At 44.9% G+C, this 20,255-nt stretch overlaps 1 protein-coding gene across 1 annotated transcript in view; it reads right to left on the minus strand.

Annotated features, from left to right (window-relative positions):
- The window catches only part of traf3 (TNF receptor-associated factor 3), a 63,631-nt gene that overhangs the window by 15,572 nt on the left and 27,804 nt on the right, over positions 1 to 20,255 (minus strand). Inside the window, exons 2-8 of the mRNA XM_072448467.1 lie at positions 18,278 to 18,395; positions 15,581 to 15,740; positions 13,712 to 13,763; positions 13,357 to 13,461; positions 9,673 to 9,837; positions 6,658 to 6,738; positions 639 to 713 (exon numbers count right to left, since the gene is read on the minus strand). Coding sequence (XP_072304568.1) covers positions 639 to 713; positions 6,658 to 6,738; positions 9,673 to 9,837; positions 13,357 to 13,461; positions 13,712 to 13,763; positions 15,581 to 15,740; positions 18,278 to 18,392 — 753 coding nt within the window. The 5' untranslated portion in view covers positions 18,393 to 18,395. The remainder of the gene's footprint in view (positions 1 to 638; positions 714 to 6,657; positions 6,739 to 9,672; positions 9,838 to 13,356; positions 13,462 to 13,711; positions 13,764 to 15,580; positions 15,741 to 18,277; positions 18,396 to 20,255) is intronic.

Genomic DNA, 20,255 nt, shown 5'->3' on the forward strand with positions numbered 1-20,255 from the left:
CGCACTGGAGTATGAGTCGCACTGGAGTATGAGTCGCACTGGAGTATGAGTCGCACTGGAGTATGAGTCGCATTTTGGGGGAAAATTTATTGGATAAAATCCAAGACCATTTCATCTTGAAATGTAGTTTAAAATAATAACAGAATAAAGAACATAGTGAATAGGTGTACGTATGCTAACGCTAACACCTTCAGCTACATGACGCGGTGTACGTATGCTAACGCTAACACCTTCAGCTACATGACACACAGTTATTCAGAGAACCATAGCATAAAGAATATGCTAACATGCTAACAAGTTTACCAAAGCATCAGTTTTACCCCAAATCACTAAATCCATTGAATTCTTCTTCCTCTGTGTCACTTCTAAACTCCACAAACTCCAGAGGAAGAGCAGATTCTTCTTCTGCGTCGCTTAGAGCCTAGAGCGCCCTCTGGTGGTTGTCAGTGTGAAAATAACAAATAATATCACATATAAGTCGCTCTGGAGTATAAGTCGCACCCCGGACACAACTATGGAAAAACTGGAACACAGAAAATGACAAACCGAGTCACAGCAAAGACCCTCCGACCCTCCGACCCTCAGACCCTCCGACCCTCAGACCAGACCCTCCGACCCTGACCATCTTTTTCACAAACCTTAAAGGAGCAGCCGTGTCTGTGAAATGGACAGTTGGTCTGTGCTTTGGGACACTCCCCCTGGTGGACATTTAACTGAAACAGAAAAACACTGTATAATATAGTATAGTATGTAGTATAGTATAGTATGTAGTATGGTATGTAGTATAGTATGTAGTGTAGTATGTAGTATAGTATGTAGTATAGTATGTAGTATAGTATGTAGTGTAGTGTAGTATGTAGTGTAGTATGTAGTATAGTATGTAGTGTAGTGTAGTGTAGTATGTAGTATAGTATGTAGTATAGTATGTAGTATAGTATGTAGTGTAGTGTAGTATGTAGTGTAGTATGTAGTATAGTATGTAGTATAGTATGTAGTGTAGTGTAGTGTAGTATGTAGTATAGTATGTAGAGTAGTGTAGTATAGTATGTAGTATAGTATAGAGTATAGTATAGTATGTAGTGTAGTATAGTATAGTATGTAGTGTAGTATAGTATAGTATGTAGTATAGTATAGTATGTAGTATAGTATGTAGTATAGTATAGAGTATAGTATGTAGTGTAGTATAGTATTTAGTATAATATAGTATGTAGTGTAGTATAGTATAGTATAGTATGTAGTGTAGTATAGTATGTAGTATAGTATAGTATGTAGTGTAGTATAGTATGTAATGTAGTATAGTATGTAGTATAGTATAGTATAGTATAGTATAGTGTATAGTATAGTATGTAGTATAGTATGTAGTGTAGTATAGAGTATAGTATAGTATGTAGTATAGTATGTAGTGTAGTATAGTATAGTATAGTATAGTATAGAGTATAGTATAGTATGTAGTGTAGTATAGTATGTAGTGTAGTATAGTATGTAGTGTAGTATAGTATGTAGTATAGTATAGTATGTAGTGTAGTATAGTATGTAGTGTAGTATAGTATAGTATGTAGTGTAGTATAGTATGTAGTATAGTATAGTATGTAATGTAGTATAGTATGTAGTATAGTATAGTATGTAGTATAGTATAGTATGTAGTGTAGTATAGTATGTAGTATAGTATGTAATGTAGTATAGTATGTAGTATAGTATAGTATGTAGTGTAGTATAGTATAGTATGTAGTGTAGTATAGTATGTAGTGTAGTATAGTATGTAGTGTAGTATAGTATGTAGTGTAGTATAGTATGTAGTGTAGTATAGTATAGTATGTAGTATAGTATAGAGTATAGTATGTAGTGTAGTATAGTATAGTATGTAGTGTAGTGTAGTATAGTATAGTATGTAATGTAGTATAGTATGTAGTATAGTATAGTATGTAATGTAGTATAGTATGTAGTATAGTATAGTATGTAGTGTAGTATAGTATGTAGTATAGTATGTAGTGTAGTATAGTATGTAGTATAGTATAGTATGTAGTGTAGTATAGTATGTAGTATAGTATAGAGTATAGTATGTAGTGTAGTATAGTATTTAGTATAATATAGTATGTAGTGTAGTATAGTATAGTATGTAGTGTAGTATAGTATGTAGTATAGTATAGTATGTAGTGTAGTATAGTATGTAATGTAGTATAGTATGTAGTATAGTATAGTATAGTGTATAGTATAGTATGTAGTATAGTATGTAGTGTAGTATAGAGTATATTATAGTATGTAGTATAGTATAGAGTATAGTATGTAGTGTAGTATAGTATAGTATAGAGTATAGTATAGTATGTAGTGTAGTATAGTATGTAGTGTAGTATAGTATGTAGTGTAGTATAGTATGTAGTATAGTATAGTATGTAGTGTAGTATAGTATAGTATGTAATGTAGTATAGTATGTAGTATAGTATAGTATGTAGTATAGTATAGTATGTAGTATAGTATGTAGTGTAGTATAGTATGTAGTATAGTATGTAGTGTAGTGTAGTATAGTATGTAATGTAGTATAGTATGTAGTATAGTATAGTATGTAGTGTAGTATAGTATGTAGTGTAGTATAGTATGTAGTGTAGTATAGTATAGTATGTAGTATAGTATAGTATGTAGTATAGTATAGAGTATAGTATGTAGTGTAGTATAGTATAGAGTATAGTATATTATGTAGTGTAGTATAGTATGTAGTGTAGTATAGTATGTAGTGTAGTATAGTATGTAGTATAGTATAGTATGTAGTGTAGTATAGTATAGTATGTAGTGTAGTATAGTATGTAGTATAGTATAGTATGTAGTATAGTATGTAGTATAGTATAGTATGTAGTATAGTATAGTATGTAGTATGTAGTATAGTATGTAGTGTAGTGTAGTATAGTATAGTATGTGGTGTAGTATAGTATGTAGTATAGTATAGTATGTAGTATAGTATAGTATGTAGTGTAGTATAGTATGTAGTATAGTATGTAGTGTAGTGTAGTATAGTATGTAATGTAGTATAGTATGTAGTACAGTATAGTATGTAATGTAGTATAGTATGTAGTGTAGTATAGTATGTAGTGTAGTATAGTATGTAGTGTACTATAGTATGTAGAGTAGTATAGTATGTAGTATAGTATAGTATGTAGTGTAGTATAGTATGTAGTGTAGTATAGTATGTAGTGTAGTATAGTATGTAGTGTAGTATAGTGTGTAGTATAGTATAGTATGTAGTGTAGTATAGTATGTAGTATAGTATAGTATGTAGTCTAGTATAGTATGTAGTCTAGTAAAGTATGTAGTGTAGTATAGTATGTAGTGTAGTATAGTATGTAATGTAGTATAGTATGTAGTGTAGTATAGTATGTAGTGTAGTATAGTATGTAGTGTAGTATGTAGTGTAGTATAGTATGTAGTATAGTATAGTATGTAGTGTAGTATAGTATGTAGTATAGTATAGTATGTAGTGTAGTATAGTATGTAGTATAGTATAGTATGTAGTATAGTATAGTATGTAATGTAGTATAGTATGTAGTATAGTATAGTATGTAGTGTAGTATAGTATGTAGTATAGTATAGTATGTAGTCTAGTATAGTATGTAGTGTAGTATAGTATGTAGTGTAGTATAGTATGTAGTATAGTATAGTATGTAATGTAGTATAGTATGTAGTATAGTATAGTATGTAGTGTAGTATAGTATGTAGTACAGTATAGTATGTAATGTAGTATAGTATGTAGTATAGTATAGTATGTAGTGTAGTATGTAGTGTAGTATAGTATGTAGTATAGTATAGTATGTAGTGTAGTATAGTATGTAGTATAGTATAGTATGTAGTGTAGTATAGTATGTAGTGTAGTATAGTATGTAGTGTAGTATAGTATTTAGTGTAGTACAGTATGTAATGTAGTATAGTATGTAGTGTAGTATAGTATGTAGTATAGTATAGTATGTAGTGTAGTATAGTATGTAGTATAGTATAGTATGTAGTATAGTATAGTATGTAGTGTAGTATAGTATGTGGTATAGTATGTAGTGTAGTGTAGTATAGTATGTAATGTAGTATAGTATGTAGTACAGTATAGTATGTAATGTAGTATAGTATGTAGTATAGTATAGTATGTAGTGTAGTATAGTATAGTATGTAGTGTAGTATAGTATGTAGTGTAGTATAGTATGTAGTGTAGTATAGTATGTAGTGTAGTATGTAGTGTAGTATGTAGTGTAGTATAGTATGTAGTATAGTATAGTATGTAGTGTAGTATAGTATGTAGTATAGTATAGTATGTAGTGTAGTATAGTATGTAGTATAGTATAGTATGTAGTGTAGTATAGTATGTAATGTAGTATAGTATGTAGTGTAGTATAGTATGTAGTATAGTATAGTATGTAGTGTAGTATAGTATGTAGTATAGTATAGTATGTAGTCTAGTATAGTATGTAGTGTAGTGTAGTATAGTATGTAGTGTAGTATAGTATGTAGTATAGTATAGTATGTAATGTAGTATAGTATGTAGTATAGTATAGTATGTAGTGTAGTATAGTATGTAGTATAGTATAGTATGTAGTGTAGTATAGTATGTAGTGTAGTATAGTATGTAGTGTAGTATAGTATGTGGTGTAGTATGTAGTGTAGTATGTAGTGTAGTATAGTATGTAGTATAGTATAGTATGTAGTGTAGTATAGTATGTAGTATAGTATAGTATGTAGTGTAGTATAGTATGTAGTATAGTATAGTATGTAGTGTAGTATAGTATGTAATGTAGTATAGTATGTAGTGTAGTATAGTATGTAGTATAGTATAGTATGTAGTGTAGTGTAGTATAGTATGTAGTCTAGTATAGTATGTAGTGTAGTATAGTATGTAGTGTAGTATAGTATGTAATGTAGTATAGTATGTAGTATAGTATAGTATGTAGTGTAGTATAGTATGTAGTATAGTATAGTATGTAGAGTAGTATAGTATGTAGTATAGTATGTAGTGTAGTGTAGTATAGTATGTAATGTAGTATAGTATGTAGTACAGTATAGTATGTAATGTAGTATAGTATAGTATGTAGTGTAGTATAGTATGTAGTATAGTATGTAGTGTAGTATAGTATGTAGTGTAGTATGTAGTGTAGTATAGTATGTAGTGTAGTATAGTATGTAGTGTAGTATAGTATGTAGTATAGTATAGTATGTAATGTAGTATAGTATGTAGTATAGTATAGTATGTAGTCTAGTATAGTATGTAGTGTAGTATAGTATGTAGTATAGTATAGTATGTAGAGTAGTATAGTATGTAGTATAGTATGTAGTGTAGTGTAGTATAGTATGTAATGTAGTATAGTATGTAGTACAGTATAGTATGTAATGTAGTATAGTATAGTATGTAGTGTAGTATAGTATGTAGTATAGTATGTAGTGTAGTATAGTATGTAGTGTAGTATAGTATGTAGTGTAGTATAGTATAGTATGTAGTATAGTATGTAGTGTAGTATAGTATGTAGTGTAGTATAGTATGTAGTATAGTATAGTATGTAGTATAGTATAGTATGTAGTGTAGTATAGTATGTAGTATAGTATGTAGTGTAGTGTAGTATAGTATGTAATGTAGTATAGTATGTAGTACAGTATAGTATGTAATGTAGTATAGTATGTAGTATAGTATAGTATGTAGTGTAGTATAGTATGTAGTGTAGTATAGTATGTAGTGTAGTATAGTATGTAGTGTAGTATGTAGTGTAGTATAGTATGTAGTATAGTATAGTATGTAGTGTAGTATAGTATGTAGTATAGTATAGTATAGTATGTAGTGTAGTATAGTATGTAGTATAGTATAGTATGTAGTATAGTATAGTATGTAATGTAGTATAGTATGTAGTATAGTATAGTATGTAGTGTAGTATAGTATGTAGTATAGTATAGTATGTAGTCTAGTATAGTATGTAGTGTAGTATAGTATGTAGTGTAGTATAGTATGTAGTATAGTATAGTATGTAATGTAGTATAGTATGTAGTATAGTATAGTATGTAGTGTAGTATAGTATGTAGTATAGTATAGTATGTAGTCTAGTATAGTATGTAGTGTAGTATAGTATGTAGTGTAGTATAGTATGTAGTGTAGTATAGTATGTAATGTAGTATAGTATGTAGTGTAGTATAGTATGTAGTATAGTATAGTATGTAGTGTAGTATAGTATGTAGTATAGTATAGTATGTAGTATAGTATAGTATAGTATGTAGTATAGTATGTAGTATAGTATAGTATGTAATGTAGTATAGTATGTAGTATAGTATAGTATGTAGTGTAGTATAGTATGTAGTATAGTATAGTATGTAGTGTAGTATAGTATGTAGTGTAGTATAGTATGTAGTGTAGTATAGTATGTAGTGTAGTATAGTATGTAGTGTAGTATAGTATGTAGTATAGTATAGTATGTAGTGTAGTATGTAGTGTAGTATGTAGTGTAGTATAGTATAGTATGTAGTGTAGTATAGTATGTAGTATAGTGTAGTATGTAGTGTAGTATAGTATGTAGTATAGTATAGTATGTAGTCTAGTATAGTATGTAGTGTAGTATAGTATGTAGTGTAGTATAGTATGTAGTGTAGTATAGTATGTAGTGTAGTATAGTATGTAGTATGGTAGAGCAGCAGCAATAGTTTGTTTACCTCTGAGCGTGGCAGTGGAGCAGATGAACACAGGTTGGGACAGGAAACAGGAAACACTGGACACACAGTCTCTTTATGTTTCTATAAAAACATAAAAGTATCATTTGAAAACCATGAAAAATCTGTGTCATGACGACAGAAGGACCTGGATTAGAGGATTAACCCTGGTTTAGCCATGATGCAGAGCTGGAAGATCTCTATGGCAACAGGCCGTCGATTCAGAACCTGCTGCGCGTGTCATGTGGGCACCTGTACGTGTCATGTGGGCACCTGTACGTGTCATGTGGGCACCTGTACGTGTCATGTGGGCACCTGTACGTGTCATGTGGGCACCTGTACGTGTCATGTGGGCACCTGCGTGTGTCATGTGGGCACCTGCGTGTGTCATGTGGGCACCTGCGTGTGTCATGTGGGCACCTGTACGTGTCATGTGGGCACCTGTACGTGTCATGTGGGCACCTGTACGTGTCATGTGGGCACCTGTACGTGTCATGTGGGCACCTGTACGTGTCATGTGGGCACCTGTACGTCATGTGGGCACCTGTATGTCATGTGGGCACCTGCGTGTGTCATGTGGGCACCTGCGTGTGTCATGTGGGCACCTGCGTGTGTCATGTGGGCACCTGCGTGTGTCATGTGGGCACCTGTACGTGTCATGTGGGCACCTGCGTGTGTCATGTGGGCACCTGTAAGTGTCATGTGGGCACCTGCGTGTGTCATGTGGGCACCTGTACGTGTCATGTGGGCACCTGTACGTGTCATGTGGGCACCTGTACGTGTCATGTGGGCACCTGTACGTGTCATGTGGGCACCTGCGTGTGTCATGTGGGCACCTGTACGTGTCATGTGGGCACCTGTACGTGTCATGTGGGCACCTGCGTGTGTCATGTGGGCACCTGCGTGTGTCATGTGGGCACCTGCGTGTGTCATGTGGGCACCTGCGTGTGTCATGTGGGCACCTGTATGTCATGTGGGCACCTGCGTGTGTCATGTGGGCACCTGCGTGTGTCATGTGGGCACCTGTATGTCATGTGGGCACCTGCGTGTGTCATGTGGGCACCTGTACGTCATGTGGGCACCTGTACGTCATGTGGGCACCTGTACGTCATGTGGGCACCTGCGCGTGTCATGTGGGCACCTGTACGTGTCATGTGGGCACCTGTACGTGTCATTTGGGCACCTGTACGTGTCATGTGGGCACCTGCGTGTGTCATGTGGGCACCTGCGTGTGTCATGTGGGCACCTGCGTGTGTCATGTGGGCACCTGCGTGTGTCATGTGGGCACCTGCGTGTGTCATGTGGGCACCTGCGTGTGTCATGTGGGCACCTGTATGTCATGTGGGCACCTGCGTGTGTCATGTGGGCACCTGCGTGTGTCATGTGGGCACCTGCGTGTGTCATGTGGGCACCTGTATGTCATGTGGGCACCTGCGTGTGTCATGTGGGCACCTGTATGTCATGTGGGCACCTGCGTGTGTCATGTGGGCACCTGCGTGTGTCATGTGGGCACCTGCGTGTGTCATGTGGGCACCTGCGTGTGTCATGTGGGCACCTGTATGTCATGTGGGCACCTGTATGTCATGTGGGCACCTGTATGTCATGTGGGCACCTGTATGTCATGTGGGCACCTGTACGTGTCATGTGGGCACCTGCGTGTGTCATGTGGGCACCTGCGTGTGTCATGTGGGCACCTGTATGTCATGTGGGCACCTGCGTGTGTCATGTGGGCACCTGTACGTGTCATGTGGGCACCTGCGTGTGTCATGTGGGCACCTGCGTGTGTCATGTGGGCACCTGCGTGTGTCATGTGGGCACCTGCATGTGTCATGTGGGCCCCTGTATGTGTCATGTGGGCACCTGCGTGTGTCATGTGGGCACCTGTACGTGTCATGTGGGCACCTGTATGTCATGTGGGCACCTGTACGTGTCATGTGGGCACCTGTACGTGTCATGTGGGCACCTGTACGTGTCATGTGGGCACCTGTACGTGTCATGTGGGCACCTGCGTGTGTCATGTGGGCACCTGCGTGTGTCATGTGGGCACCTGCGTGTGTCATGTGGGCACCTGCATGTGTCATGTGGGCACCTGCATGTGTCATGTGGGCCCCTGTATGTGTCATGTGGGCACCTGCGTGTGTCATGTGGGCACCTGTACGTGTCATGTGGGCACCTGTATGTCATGTGGGCACCTGCGTGTGTCATGTGGGCACCTGCGTGTGTCATGTGGGCACCTGCGTGTGTCATGTGGGCACCTGCATGTGTCATGTGGGCACCTGCGTGTGTCATGTGGGCACCTGTACGTGTCATGTGGGCACCTGTATGTCATGTGGGCACCTGTACGTGTCATGTGGGCACCTGTATGTCATGTGGGCCCCTGTATGTGTCATGTGGGCACCTGCGTGTGTCATGTGGGCACCTGTACGTGTCATGTGGGCACCTGTATGTCATGTGGGCACCTGCGTGTGTCATGTGGGCACCTGCGTGTGTCATGTGGGCACCTGCGTGTGTCATGTGGGCACCTGCATGTGTCATGTGGGCACCTGCATGTGTCATGTGGGCACCTGCATGTGTCATGTGGGCACCTGCGTGTGTCATGTGGGCACCTGTACGTGTCATGTGGGCACCTGTATGTCATGTGGGCACCTGCGTGTGTCATGTGGGCACCTGCGTGTGTCATGTGGGCACCTGCGTGTGTCATGTGGGCACCTGCGTGTGTCATGTGGGCACCTGCATGTGTCATGTGGGCACCTGCGTGTGTCATGTGGGCACCTGTACGTGTCATGTGGGCACCTGTATGTCATGTGGGCACCTGTACGTGTCATGTGGGCACCTGTATGTCATGTGGGCCCCTGTATGTGTCATGTGGGCACCTGCGTGTGTCATGTGGGCACCTGTACGTGTCATGTGGGCACCTGTATGTCATGTGGGCACCTGCGTGTGTCATGTGGGCACCTGCGTGTGTCATGTGGGCACCTGCGTGTGTCATGTGGGCACCTGTATGTGTCATGTGGGCACCTGTATGTCTGCCAGGGGCATCTTGCAGAGGCAGAACTCGCAGCTTGTCTCTCTGTGTTTACATTTCCAGTTCAAATGTTCAGGAACATCTTTCCTCATCATTCGCTCTTTGCAGCGTCCGAGTGGGCACGGCACCTCCAGGAACGGGCAGACAGTCAGGTGGTCCTGCCAACACACACACATGGTCAGGACAGGTGTGGTCAGTGTCAGGACAGGTGTGGTCAGTAGTGTCAGGACAGGTGTGGTCAGTGTCAGGACAGGTGTGGTCAGTAGTGTCAGGACAGGTGTGGTCAGTGTCAGGACAGGTGTGGTCAGTAGTGTCAGGACAGGTGTGGTCAGTAGTGTCAGGACAGGTGTGGTCAGTGTCAGGACAGGTGTGGTCAGTAGTGTCAGGACAGGTGTGGTCAGTGTCAGGACAGGTGTGGTCAGTGTCAGGACAGGTGTGGTCAGTAGTGTCAGGACAGGTGTGGTCAGTAGTGTCAGGACAGGTGTGGTCAGTGTCAGGACAGGTGTGGTCAGTAGTGTCAGGACAGGTGTGGTCAGTAGTGTCAGGACAGGTGTGGTCAGTGTCAGGACAGGTGTGGTCAGTAGTGTCAGGACAGGTGTGGTCAGTAGTGTCAGGACAGGTGTGGTCAGTGTCAGGACAGGTGTGGTCAGTGTCAGGACAGGTGTGGTCAGTAGTGTCAGGACAGGTGTGGTCAGTGTCAGGACAGGTGTGGTCAGTAGTGTCAGGACAGGTGTGGTCAGTGTCAGGACAGGTGTGGTCAGTGTCAGGACAGGTGTGGTCAGTAGTGTCAGGACAGGTGTGGTCAGTGTCAGGACAGGTGTGGTCAGTAGTGTCAGGACAGGTGTGGTCAGTAGTGTCAGGACAGGTGTGGTCAGTGTCAGGACAGGTGTGGTCAGTAGTGTCAGGACAGGTGTGGTCAGTGTCAAGACAGGTGTGGTCAGTAGTGTCAGGACAGGTGTGGTCAGTAGTGTCAGGACAGGTGTGGTCAGTGTCAGGACAGGTGTGGTCAGTGTCAGGACAGGTGTGGTCAGTGTCAGGACAGGTGTGGTCAGTAGTGTCAGGACAGGTGTGGTCAGTGTCAGGACAGGTGTGGTCAGTAGTGTCAGGACAGGTGTGGTCAGTAGTGTTAGGACAGGTGTGGTCAGTGTCAGGACAGGTGTGGTCAGTAGTGTCAGGACAGGTGTGGTCAGTAGTGTCAGGACAGGTGTGGTCAGTGTCAGGACAGGTGTGGTCAGTGTCAGGACAGGTGTGGTCAGTAGTGTCAGGACAGGTGTGGTCAGTGTCAGGACAGGTGTGGTCAGTGTCAGGACAGGTGTGGTCAGTAGTGTCAGGACAGGTGTGGTCAGTGTCAGGACAGGTGTGGTCAGTAGTGTCAGGACAGGTGTGGTCAGTGTCAGGACAGGTATGGTCAGTGTCAGGACAGGTGTGGTCAGTAGTGTCAGGACAGGTGTGGTCAGTGTCAGGACAGGTGTGGTCAGTAGTGTCAGGACAGGTGTGGTCAGTGTCAGGACAGGTGTGGTCAGTAGTGTCAGGACAGGTGTGGTCAGTAGTGTCAGGACAGGTGTGGTCAGTGTCAGGACAGGTGAGGTCAGTAGTGTCAGGACAGGTGTGGTCAGTAGTGTCAGGACAGGTGTGGTCAGTGTCAGGACAGGTGTGGTCAGTAGTGTCAGGACAGGTGTGGTCAGTAGTGTCAGGACAGGTGTGGTCAGTGTCAGGACAGGTGTGGTCAGTAGTGTCAGGACAGGTGTGGTCAGTAGTGTCAGGACAGGTGTGGTCAGTGTCAGGACAGGTGTGGTCAGTAGTGTCAGGACAGGTGTGGTCAGTGTCAGGACAGGTGTGGTCAGTGTCAGGACAGGTGTGGTCAGTAGTGTCAGGACAGGTGTGGTCAGTGTCAGGACAGGTGTGGTCAGTAGTGTCAGGACAGGTGTGGTCAGTAGTGTCAGGACAGGTGTGGTCAGTAGTGTCAGGACAGGTGTGGTCAGTGTCAGGACAGGTGTGGTCAGTAGTGTCAGGACAGGTGTGGTCAGTGTCAGGACAGGTGTGGTCAGTGTCAGGACAGGTGTGGTCAGTAGTGTCAGGACAGGTGTGGTCAGTGTCAGGACAGGTGTGGTCAGTGTCAGGACAGGTGTGGTCAGTAGTGTCAGGACAGGTGTGGTCAGTGTCAGGACAGGTGTGGTCAGTAGTGTCAGGACAGGTGTGGTCAGTAGTGTCAGGACAGGTGTGGTCAGTGTCAGGACAGGTGTGGTCAGTGTCAGGACAGGTGTGGTCAGTAGTGTCAGGACAGGTGTGGTCAGTGTCAGGACAGGTGTGGTCAGTAGTGTCAGGACAGGTGTGGTCAGTAGTGTCAGGACAGGTGTGGTCAGTAGTGTCAGGACAGGTGTGGTCAGTGTCAGGACAGGTGTGGTCAGTAGTGTCAGGACAGGTGTGGTCAGTAGTGTCAGGACAGGTGTGGTCAGTAGTGTCAGGACAGGTGAGGTCAGTAGTGTCAGGACAGGTGTGGTCAGTGTCAGGACAGGTGTGGTCAGTGTCAGGACAGGTGTGGTCAGTGTCAGGACAGGTGTGGTCAGTGTCAGGACAGGTGTGGTCAGTAGTGTCAGGACAGGTGTGGTCAGTAGTGTCAGGACAGGTGTGGTCAGTGTCAGGACAGGTGTGGTCAGTAGTGTCAGGACAGGTGTGGTCAGTGTCAGGACAGGTGTGGTCAGTAGTGTCAGGACAGGTGTGGTCAGTGTCAGGACAGGTGTGGTCAGTAGTGTCAGGACAGGTGTGGTCAGTGTCAGGACAGGTGTGGTCAGTAGTGTCAGGACAGGTGTGGTCAGTGTCAGGACAGGTGTGGTCAGTGTCAGGACAGGTGTGGTCAGTAGTGTCAGGACAGGTGTGGTCAGTGTCAGGACAGGTGTGGTCAGTGTCAGGACAGGTGTGGTCAGTAGTGTCAGGACAGGTGTGGTCAGTAGTGTCAGGACAGGTGTGGTCAGTAGTGTCAGGACAGGTGTGGTCAGTGTCAGGACAGGTGTGGGTCAGTAGTGTCAGGACAGGTGTGGTCAGTAGTGTCAGGACAGGTGTGGTCAGTAGTGTCAGGAAAGGTGTGGTCAGTGTCAGGACAGGTGTGGTCAGTAGTGTCAGGACAGGTGTGGTCAGTGTCAGGACAGGTGTGGTCAGTAGTGTCAGGACAGGTGTGGTCAGTAGTGTCAGGACAGGTGTGGTCAGTAGTGTCAGGACAGGTGTGGTCAGTGTCAGGACAGGTGTGGTCAGTGTCAGGACAGGTGTGGTCAGTGTCAGGACAGGTGTGGTCAGTAGTGTCAGGACAGGTGTGGTCAGTAGTGTCAGGACAGGTGTGGTCAGTGTCAGGACAGGTGTGGTCAGTGTCAGGACAGGTGTGGTCAGTAGTGTCAGGACAGGTGTGGTCAGTGTCAGGACAGGTGTGGTCAGTAGTGTCAGGACAGGTGTGGTCAGTAGTGTCAGGACAGGTGTGGTCAGTGTCAGGACAGGTGTGGTCAGTAGTGTCAGGACAGGTGTGGTCAGTGTCAGGACAGGTGTGGTCAGTGTCAGGACAGGTGTGGTCAGTGTCAGGACAGGTGTGGTCAGTAGTGTCAGGACAGGTGTGGTCAGTGTCAGGACAGGTGTGGTCAGTGTCAGGACAGGTGTGGTCAGTGTCAGGACAGGTGTGGTCAGTGACTCACCGGCAGCTGCTGCAGAGTGAGCTGCTCTTTGCAGCCATTGGCTTCACTTCGGCACAAAACTTTGAGTGCCAGGATTTCTCGCTGACAACAAATGTCTCGGAAAATCTGAAAGCAATAAACGTAAAAAAAAAAAAAGATTTTCAATATTTACGCAGAGTCGTACGATGTTAATTACGCAAAGTCGTACGATGTTATTTACGTAGTCGACGATGTTATTTACGCAGAGTGGTACGATGTTATTTACGCAGAGTGGTACGATGTTATTTACGCAGAGTGGTACGATGTTATTTACGCAGAGTGGTACGATGTTATTTACGCAGAGTGGTTGCGACATGTGTAGAGTTATGCGATGTACCTTGTCGGTGAAGAGCGGCTCACGGTCGGCTGGACACATGGGGTTTGGGCGACTGTGGAGGAACAAAAGGGAACAGAAGAGTCTGAGTGAGCCACAAGGGGGCGCAGGAGCCACATTTAAATCACAGAAGAGTCTGAGTGAGCCACAAGGGGGCGCAGGAGCCACATTTAAATCACAGAAGAGTCTGAGTGAGCCACAAGGGGGCGCAGGAGCCACATTTAAATCACAGAAGAGTCTGAGTGAGCCACAAGGGTGAGAGACTGTCGTGCTGGCCCTTTAAGGGGTGGAGCCTTCACCAATGAGCAGAGCGAGAGAAGAAAGTTTTGTACGTTGGCGTTTGGCGTCTAAGTTTATAGTTTAAAGCAGTTTGTTTGCCTCCCCAGTCCAGCAGTGTGTGGGTTATACACCCGACCAGCTCTAATAGAACACACGCGCCCCCTACCCCTGCGCGCCCACTACCGCTGCGCGCCCAACTAACCCTGCGCGCCCCCTACCCCTGCGAGCCCCCTACCCCTGCGCGCCCCCTACCCCTGCGCGCCCCCTACCCCTGCGCGCCCCCTACCCCTGCGCGCCCCCTACCCCTGCGCGCCCCCTCCCCCTGCGCGCCCCCTCCCCCTGCGCGCCCCCTCCCCCTGCGCGCCCACTAGCCCTCCGCGCCCCCTAGCCCTGCGCGCCCCCTAACCCTGCGCGCCCCCTAACCCTGCGCGCCCCCTAGCCCTGCGCGCCCCCTAGCCCTGCGCGCCCCCTAGCCCTGCGCGCCCCCTAGCCCTGCGCGCCCCCTAGCCCTGCGCGCCCCCTAGCCCTGCGCGCCCCCTAGCCCTGCGCGCGAAATGTCTCAACAAAGGAACGGAAAAAAGAGCCATTTATAGCGGCTTTTACGGCTATTGACTTATTATAGGTTGTTTTATGTTGCATCGAATCACCAAAGCGAGTTCCTCTGTTTGTGAATTCTGTCCATCGACAACGGCAATAAACCTGGTTCTGGTTCTGGCTCTGACGTGTTTGTGTGTTTACTACTATAAATGACCAGACAAACAGTTTAGCTTTGACTCTCCCCAGAAATGTTTCATTTTAATTCAGATCCTCGTGCCAACTTTTGTTTTAACCCCATTATCATTCCTTTTATTGTGAAGAGCTTGTGTCCCATAATAAACAGTCGAGTCATCTGCATGAATTGAAACGGAGGCTTTTTCACAATTAAAAGGTAACTCATTAATAATAATCACCAAACCCACTCATTCAGATTTGTCCAATGGAATGGAATGAGCAGAACGCCCAGAAGCTCCTGGGATTATGGTTGGTGTTAAAACCAGGTGAAAACCAGGTGAAAAACCAGGTGTATGGCTAGCAAACAGGTCTGGGTCTGGGTCTGAGTCAGGTCTGAGTCAGGGTCAGGGTCTGAGTCAGGTCTGAGTCAGGTCTGAGTCAGGTCTGAGTCAGGTCTGAGTCAGGGTCAGGTCAGGGTTAGGGTTAACCCGGACTGTGGCAGGTCTGACCTTTTACGCATTTTTATCACAAATGAACTAACATTTTCTTAACCAACTGTAATTAACTTAAATGACAAACTGAAGCTACAACTGACAAACTACAACGGTTTAGGTTATTTCATGACAGGAGCAGGACAGGAGCAGGACGGGTGCAGACAGGAGCAGACAGGTGCAGAACAGGTGTAGGAACGGTGCAGGACAGGTGCAGGACAGGTGCAGGACAGGTGCAGGACAGGTGCAGGACAGGTGCAGGACAGGTGCAGGAGCAGAGCGATGCAGACAGGAGCAGACAGGTGCAGAACAGGTGTAGGAACGGTGCAGGACAGGTGCAGGACAGGTGCAGGAGCAGAGCGATGCAGACAGGTGCAGACAGGTGTATAACCTGAGCAGTTCGTTGATGCAGGAGCTGCAGAAGCGGTGGCCACACTCCGTCTGTCGCGGCTGCACCAGGACGAGGCTGCACTTCTCACATCTGTATTTATCGTCAGGAGGAAGTAGGAAACGCTCTCTGAAACCTCCCAGCACCGGCAGCAGCGCCCCCCCTGGACACACACAGCAACAGCAACAGCAACAGCAACAGCAACAGTGAGTGTTTGTACAAAGGACGTCACATCCCCATCCAAACTCAGCTAGAAAACAGAGGACGAGTTTACTTTGTCTGACTTTATTTCTGCTCAGTGTTGCTTTACTGGAGTGACACGCCCCGATGCGCACGTGACGCGCCCCGACGGGCACGCGCCCCGCCGCGCCGCGCACGCTTTGCGCCCCGCCGGGCACGCGACGCTCCCCGACGCGCACGCGACGCTCCCCGACGCGCACGCGACGCGCCCGGCCGCGCACGTGACGCGCCCCGCACGCGCCCGGCCGCGCACGTGACGCGCCCCGACGGGCACGCGACACGCCCCGATACGCAAGAAACTGTGAAAAAGAGAGAATGAAATAAGATGTGCGTCAAGCTGAGGAGCTGACACAGCGGCACACGCAAAGCCAAAGATCTGATCTGCAGAAGCAGGAGGGACAAAAGAGTCATGAGAGTTATTACATCCAAACTGCATGAAAATACAGAAAATCACATTTTTGTTGAAAACGTCTTTGTTGAGGGCCCCCAGAGCCTGCCTAGGATCGTTATTTATGCAATATCGACTATTATTATGAAATAACAAAATATAAAAAAATAAATACTAGAGTTCCTGTTCCAGGGTTCCTGTTCCAGGGTTCCTGTTCCAGGGTTCCTGTTCCAGGGTTCGTGCAGATTTGAACTTTTCTGTCACCAGTTCCCAAATTTCTATTACCTAGAACAGGGGTGGGCATTATTTTCCTCCGAGGGCTATATTGGAATCCACGTCATCATTGGTGTGAAAAAAAACAAAAACAAAAAAAAAAATATATCAAATAAAATATCACTTTTCTGTCAAATATAGGCTATTGAATCTATTATTTAATTCATTTCACGTCATATGTGTTAAGGATACACATGCAGACAGATGCATGAGGGCAAAAAAGGGAAAAATAAAAAATTAAAAAATATTTTAATTTTTTAAAATATTACTTGGACAAGCTTGGCGGGCCGGATTGAAAGGCCCAGCGGGCCGGATCCGGCCCATGGGCCGTAGTTTGCCCACCGCTGACCTAGAATTATAGAAAAAGATTCAGTTGTTTCATCTGGAACGTTTCAACACTCATCCAAGAGTCATTCTCAATCTGCCAATCAAGACCAGGAACTCCGATATTTATCCTACTCTGAGTAGGCCCCGCCCACCGGGCCCTGTAACGGGCGATGAGCCTCTGATTGTGAACTCAGTAATGTAACCCTGCTGGACAAATGAGGAACTACACCCACATGACCAAGAATCATTTATTCACGCACAATTTTCCATCAACTATTGATTTTATTCGCCAATTGAGACTGTACACAATTGTTTATGGATTACTAAACATAGAACAAACTGCATGTTGTTTGAAAATGTAGTTTTGTCATATATTCAACTTTGGCTTGTTAGTCCACGTATTATTCACACTAAATAGAACTTTCAGGATTCAAACTTGAAGGAAAAACACATTTGAACATTCCATGAACATTTTGCTTATGAACGTTGAGAGCCATTTGAATTAGTTTGCCATCTTTCTCTTGCTTAAAGAAGGATGACACTAGTGTGTATTATTCATGTGCAGTTTGCAGCGTGTGTCTGGATTTATGCACAGCAGCAGTCTAAAGTGGCCCCTAAAGTGGCCCCTAAACAGCCCAGGCTTCACAGACTTGCATCAGAAACCATGTTTAGTGTAAGCTAATATCTATATTATATCAATGCATTAATAACCTGAACAACCATTCTATTAAATATATTAAAAATGAAAGAGAAGGTCATTTTGTTTTGACGGACGAAGTGAGGGAAAGTGTATTCACACTAAATCACACGTTTGACTTGGTGTTATAAATATAAAGATACAGAATTCTCTCCAAAGAGCTCACTATTCACACCGACCCCCCCAACCCGACTGTTTGGGACAGTCCTGTTGCTCAGGGTTACGGCTAAGGCATCATCGTCCCACAATGATGTATTTGGGCCTCAAAACTCATGGACAGAGTGAAAAGGAAAAAGGCCATCACAAAGAAACAAACGACACAAACAGAACCAACGATGGAGGACTGGACCGACATGAGGGAGCAGACAAACGGGGAGTTGACTTTGGCTGTTTTGTACGGCCTTTTGTTTCTGTTATTAGTGTTTTTTCTCACTTTCTATATTTTTATATACAAGAATACAACATTTGAAGGAAAAATCATATTTGTGAGCTCAGCTTTAGGGTCGGTGAGAGTAAATCTCTCATAGGCTTCATTTGACAGGACAGTGTGAAAAGGGGAATGAGACTGGGGAAGGACATTATAGTACATTGTTGAGAGCCAGATTCACACTCAGGACGCTGCTCCACACGGCAGGCATATGTGCTCTCCACTCCACCACCAGCAGCACGCGGAAGTCTCTGAGCTTTTCTTTGTCATTTGTCTTTAAATCATGTCCACACATTCCGAACGTTTGGGTTCAGATACAAATATTCTAAGCCACGGTTAAGAACTTACCTGAAGAGGGCGGGGCCTCGTTGGGAGGCCAGTGATTGGTCGGTCTGTGCTGATGAGGCGGGGCCTGCTGCAGCGGAATCTGCACCTCCCTGACATCGTGGCTCCGCCCCGACATCACCTGCGACAAACACACAATCACAGATGAGAAAAGCTTCCAGTGTTGCAGAAGTTCAGACACATTAGGAACAGAAGTTAACTCGTATTTACAACCGTTATGTGGACAGAACATATTGCACCCGGATATTATATGACAGTGTTGCACATGGCTGTGAGAGTATTGCACATGGGTGTGACAGTATTGCACATGGGTATGACAGTGTTACACATGGGTATGACAGTGTTACACATGGGTATGACAGTGTTACACATGGGTATGACAGTGTTACACATGGGTATGACAGTGTTGCACATGGGTATGACAGTATTGCACATGGGTATGACAGTATTGCACATGGGTATGACAGTATTGCACATGGGTATGACAGTATTGCACATGGGTATGACAGTGTTGCACATGGGTGTGACAGTGTTGCACATGGGTGTGACAGTGTTGCACATGGGTGTGACAGTGTTGCACATGGCTGTGACAGTGTTGCACATGGGTGTGACAGTATTGCACATGGGTATGACAGTATTGCACATGGGTATGACAGTATTGCACATGGGTGTGACAGTGTTGCACATGGGTGTGACAGTGTTGCACATGGGTGTGACAGTGTTGCACATGGGTGTGACAGTGTTGCACATGGGTGTGACAGTGTTGCACATGGGTGTGACAGTGTTGCACATGGGTGTGACAGTGTTACACATGGGTATGACAGTATTGCACATGGGTATAACAGTATTGCACATGGGTATGACAGTATTGCACATGGGTATGACAGTATTGCACATGGGTGTGTCAGTGTTGCACATGGGTGTGTCAGTGTTGCACATGGGTGTGTCAGTGTTGCACATGGGTGTGTCAGTGTTGCACATGGGTGTGACAGTGTTGCACATGGGTGTGTCAGTGTTGCACATGGGTATGACAGTATTGCACATGGGTATGAAAGTGTTGCACATGGGTGTGACAGTGTTGCACATGGGTGTGACAGTGTTGCACATGGGTGTGACAGTATTGCACATGGGTGTGACAGTATTACACATGGGTGTGGCAGTGTTGCACATGGGTGTGACAGTGTTGCACATGGGTGTGACAGTGTTGCACATGGGTGTGACAGTGTTGCACATGGGTGTGACAGTGTTGCACATGGGTGTGACAGTGTTGCACATGGGTGTGTCAGTGTTGCACATGGGTATGACAGTGTTGCACATGGGTATGACAGTGTTACACATGGGTATGACAGTATTGCACATGGGTATGACAGTATTGCACATGGGTGTGACAGTGTTGCACATGGGTGTGACAGTGTTGCACATGGGTGTGACAGTGTTGCACATGGGTGTGTCAGTGTTGCACATGGGTAAGACAGTATTGCACATGGGTATGTCAGTATTGCACATGGGTATGACAGTATTGCACATGGGTATGTCAGTATTGCACATGGGTATGACAGTATTGCACATGGGTATGTCAGTATTGCACATGGGTATGACAGTATTGCTCATGGGTATGACAGTGTTTGTTAAAAAGTCTGACGGCAGCAGGACAGAGTGTGAAACGTCTCCTTCACACAGCGAGGGTGGATCAGTCACTGAAGCTGCTCTCCAGAGTGGACAGTGTCCTGCAAGGGACAGAGTGTCCTGCAGGGGACAGAGTCTCCTGCAGGGGACAGAGTGTCCTGCAGGGGACAGAGTGTCCTGCAGGGGGCGACACTCATGGTCCAGCATAGATGTGAGTTTAGCCAGGACCCTTCTGTCCCCCACGTCCTGCACCGAGTCCAGAGGACAGTCCAGGACGGAGCTTTGTCCAGCCTCTTCCTCTCCCTCTGTGATGACCACACCTCCAGGAGCTGATGCACCACAGAGGAGGAGAAGG

Source organism: Eucyclogobius newberryi, unplaced genomic scaffold, assembly GCF_026437365.1.
Source record: "Eucyclogobius newberryi isolate DKJ021-1_F unplaced genomic scaffold, fEucNew1.0.hap1 SCAF_166, whole genome shotgun sequence".
Lineage (NCBI taxonomy): Eukaryota > Metazoa > Chordata > Actinopteri > Gobiiformes > Gobiidae > Eucyclogobius > Eucyclogobius newberryi.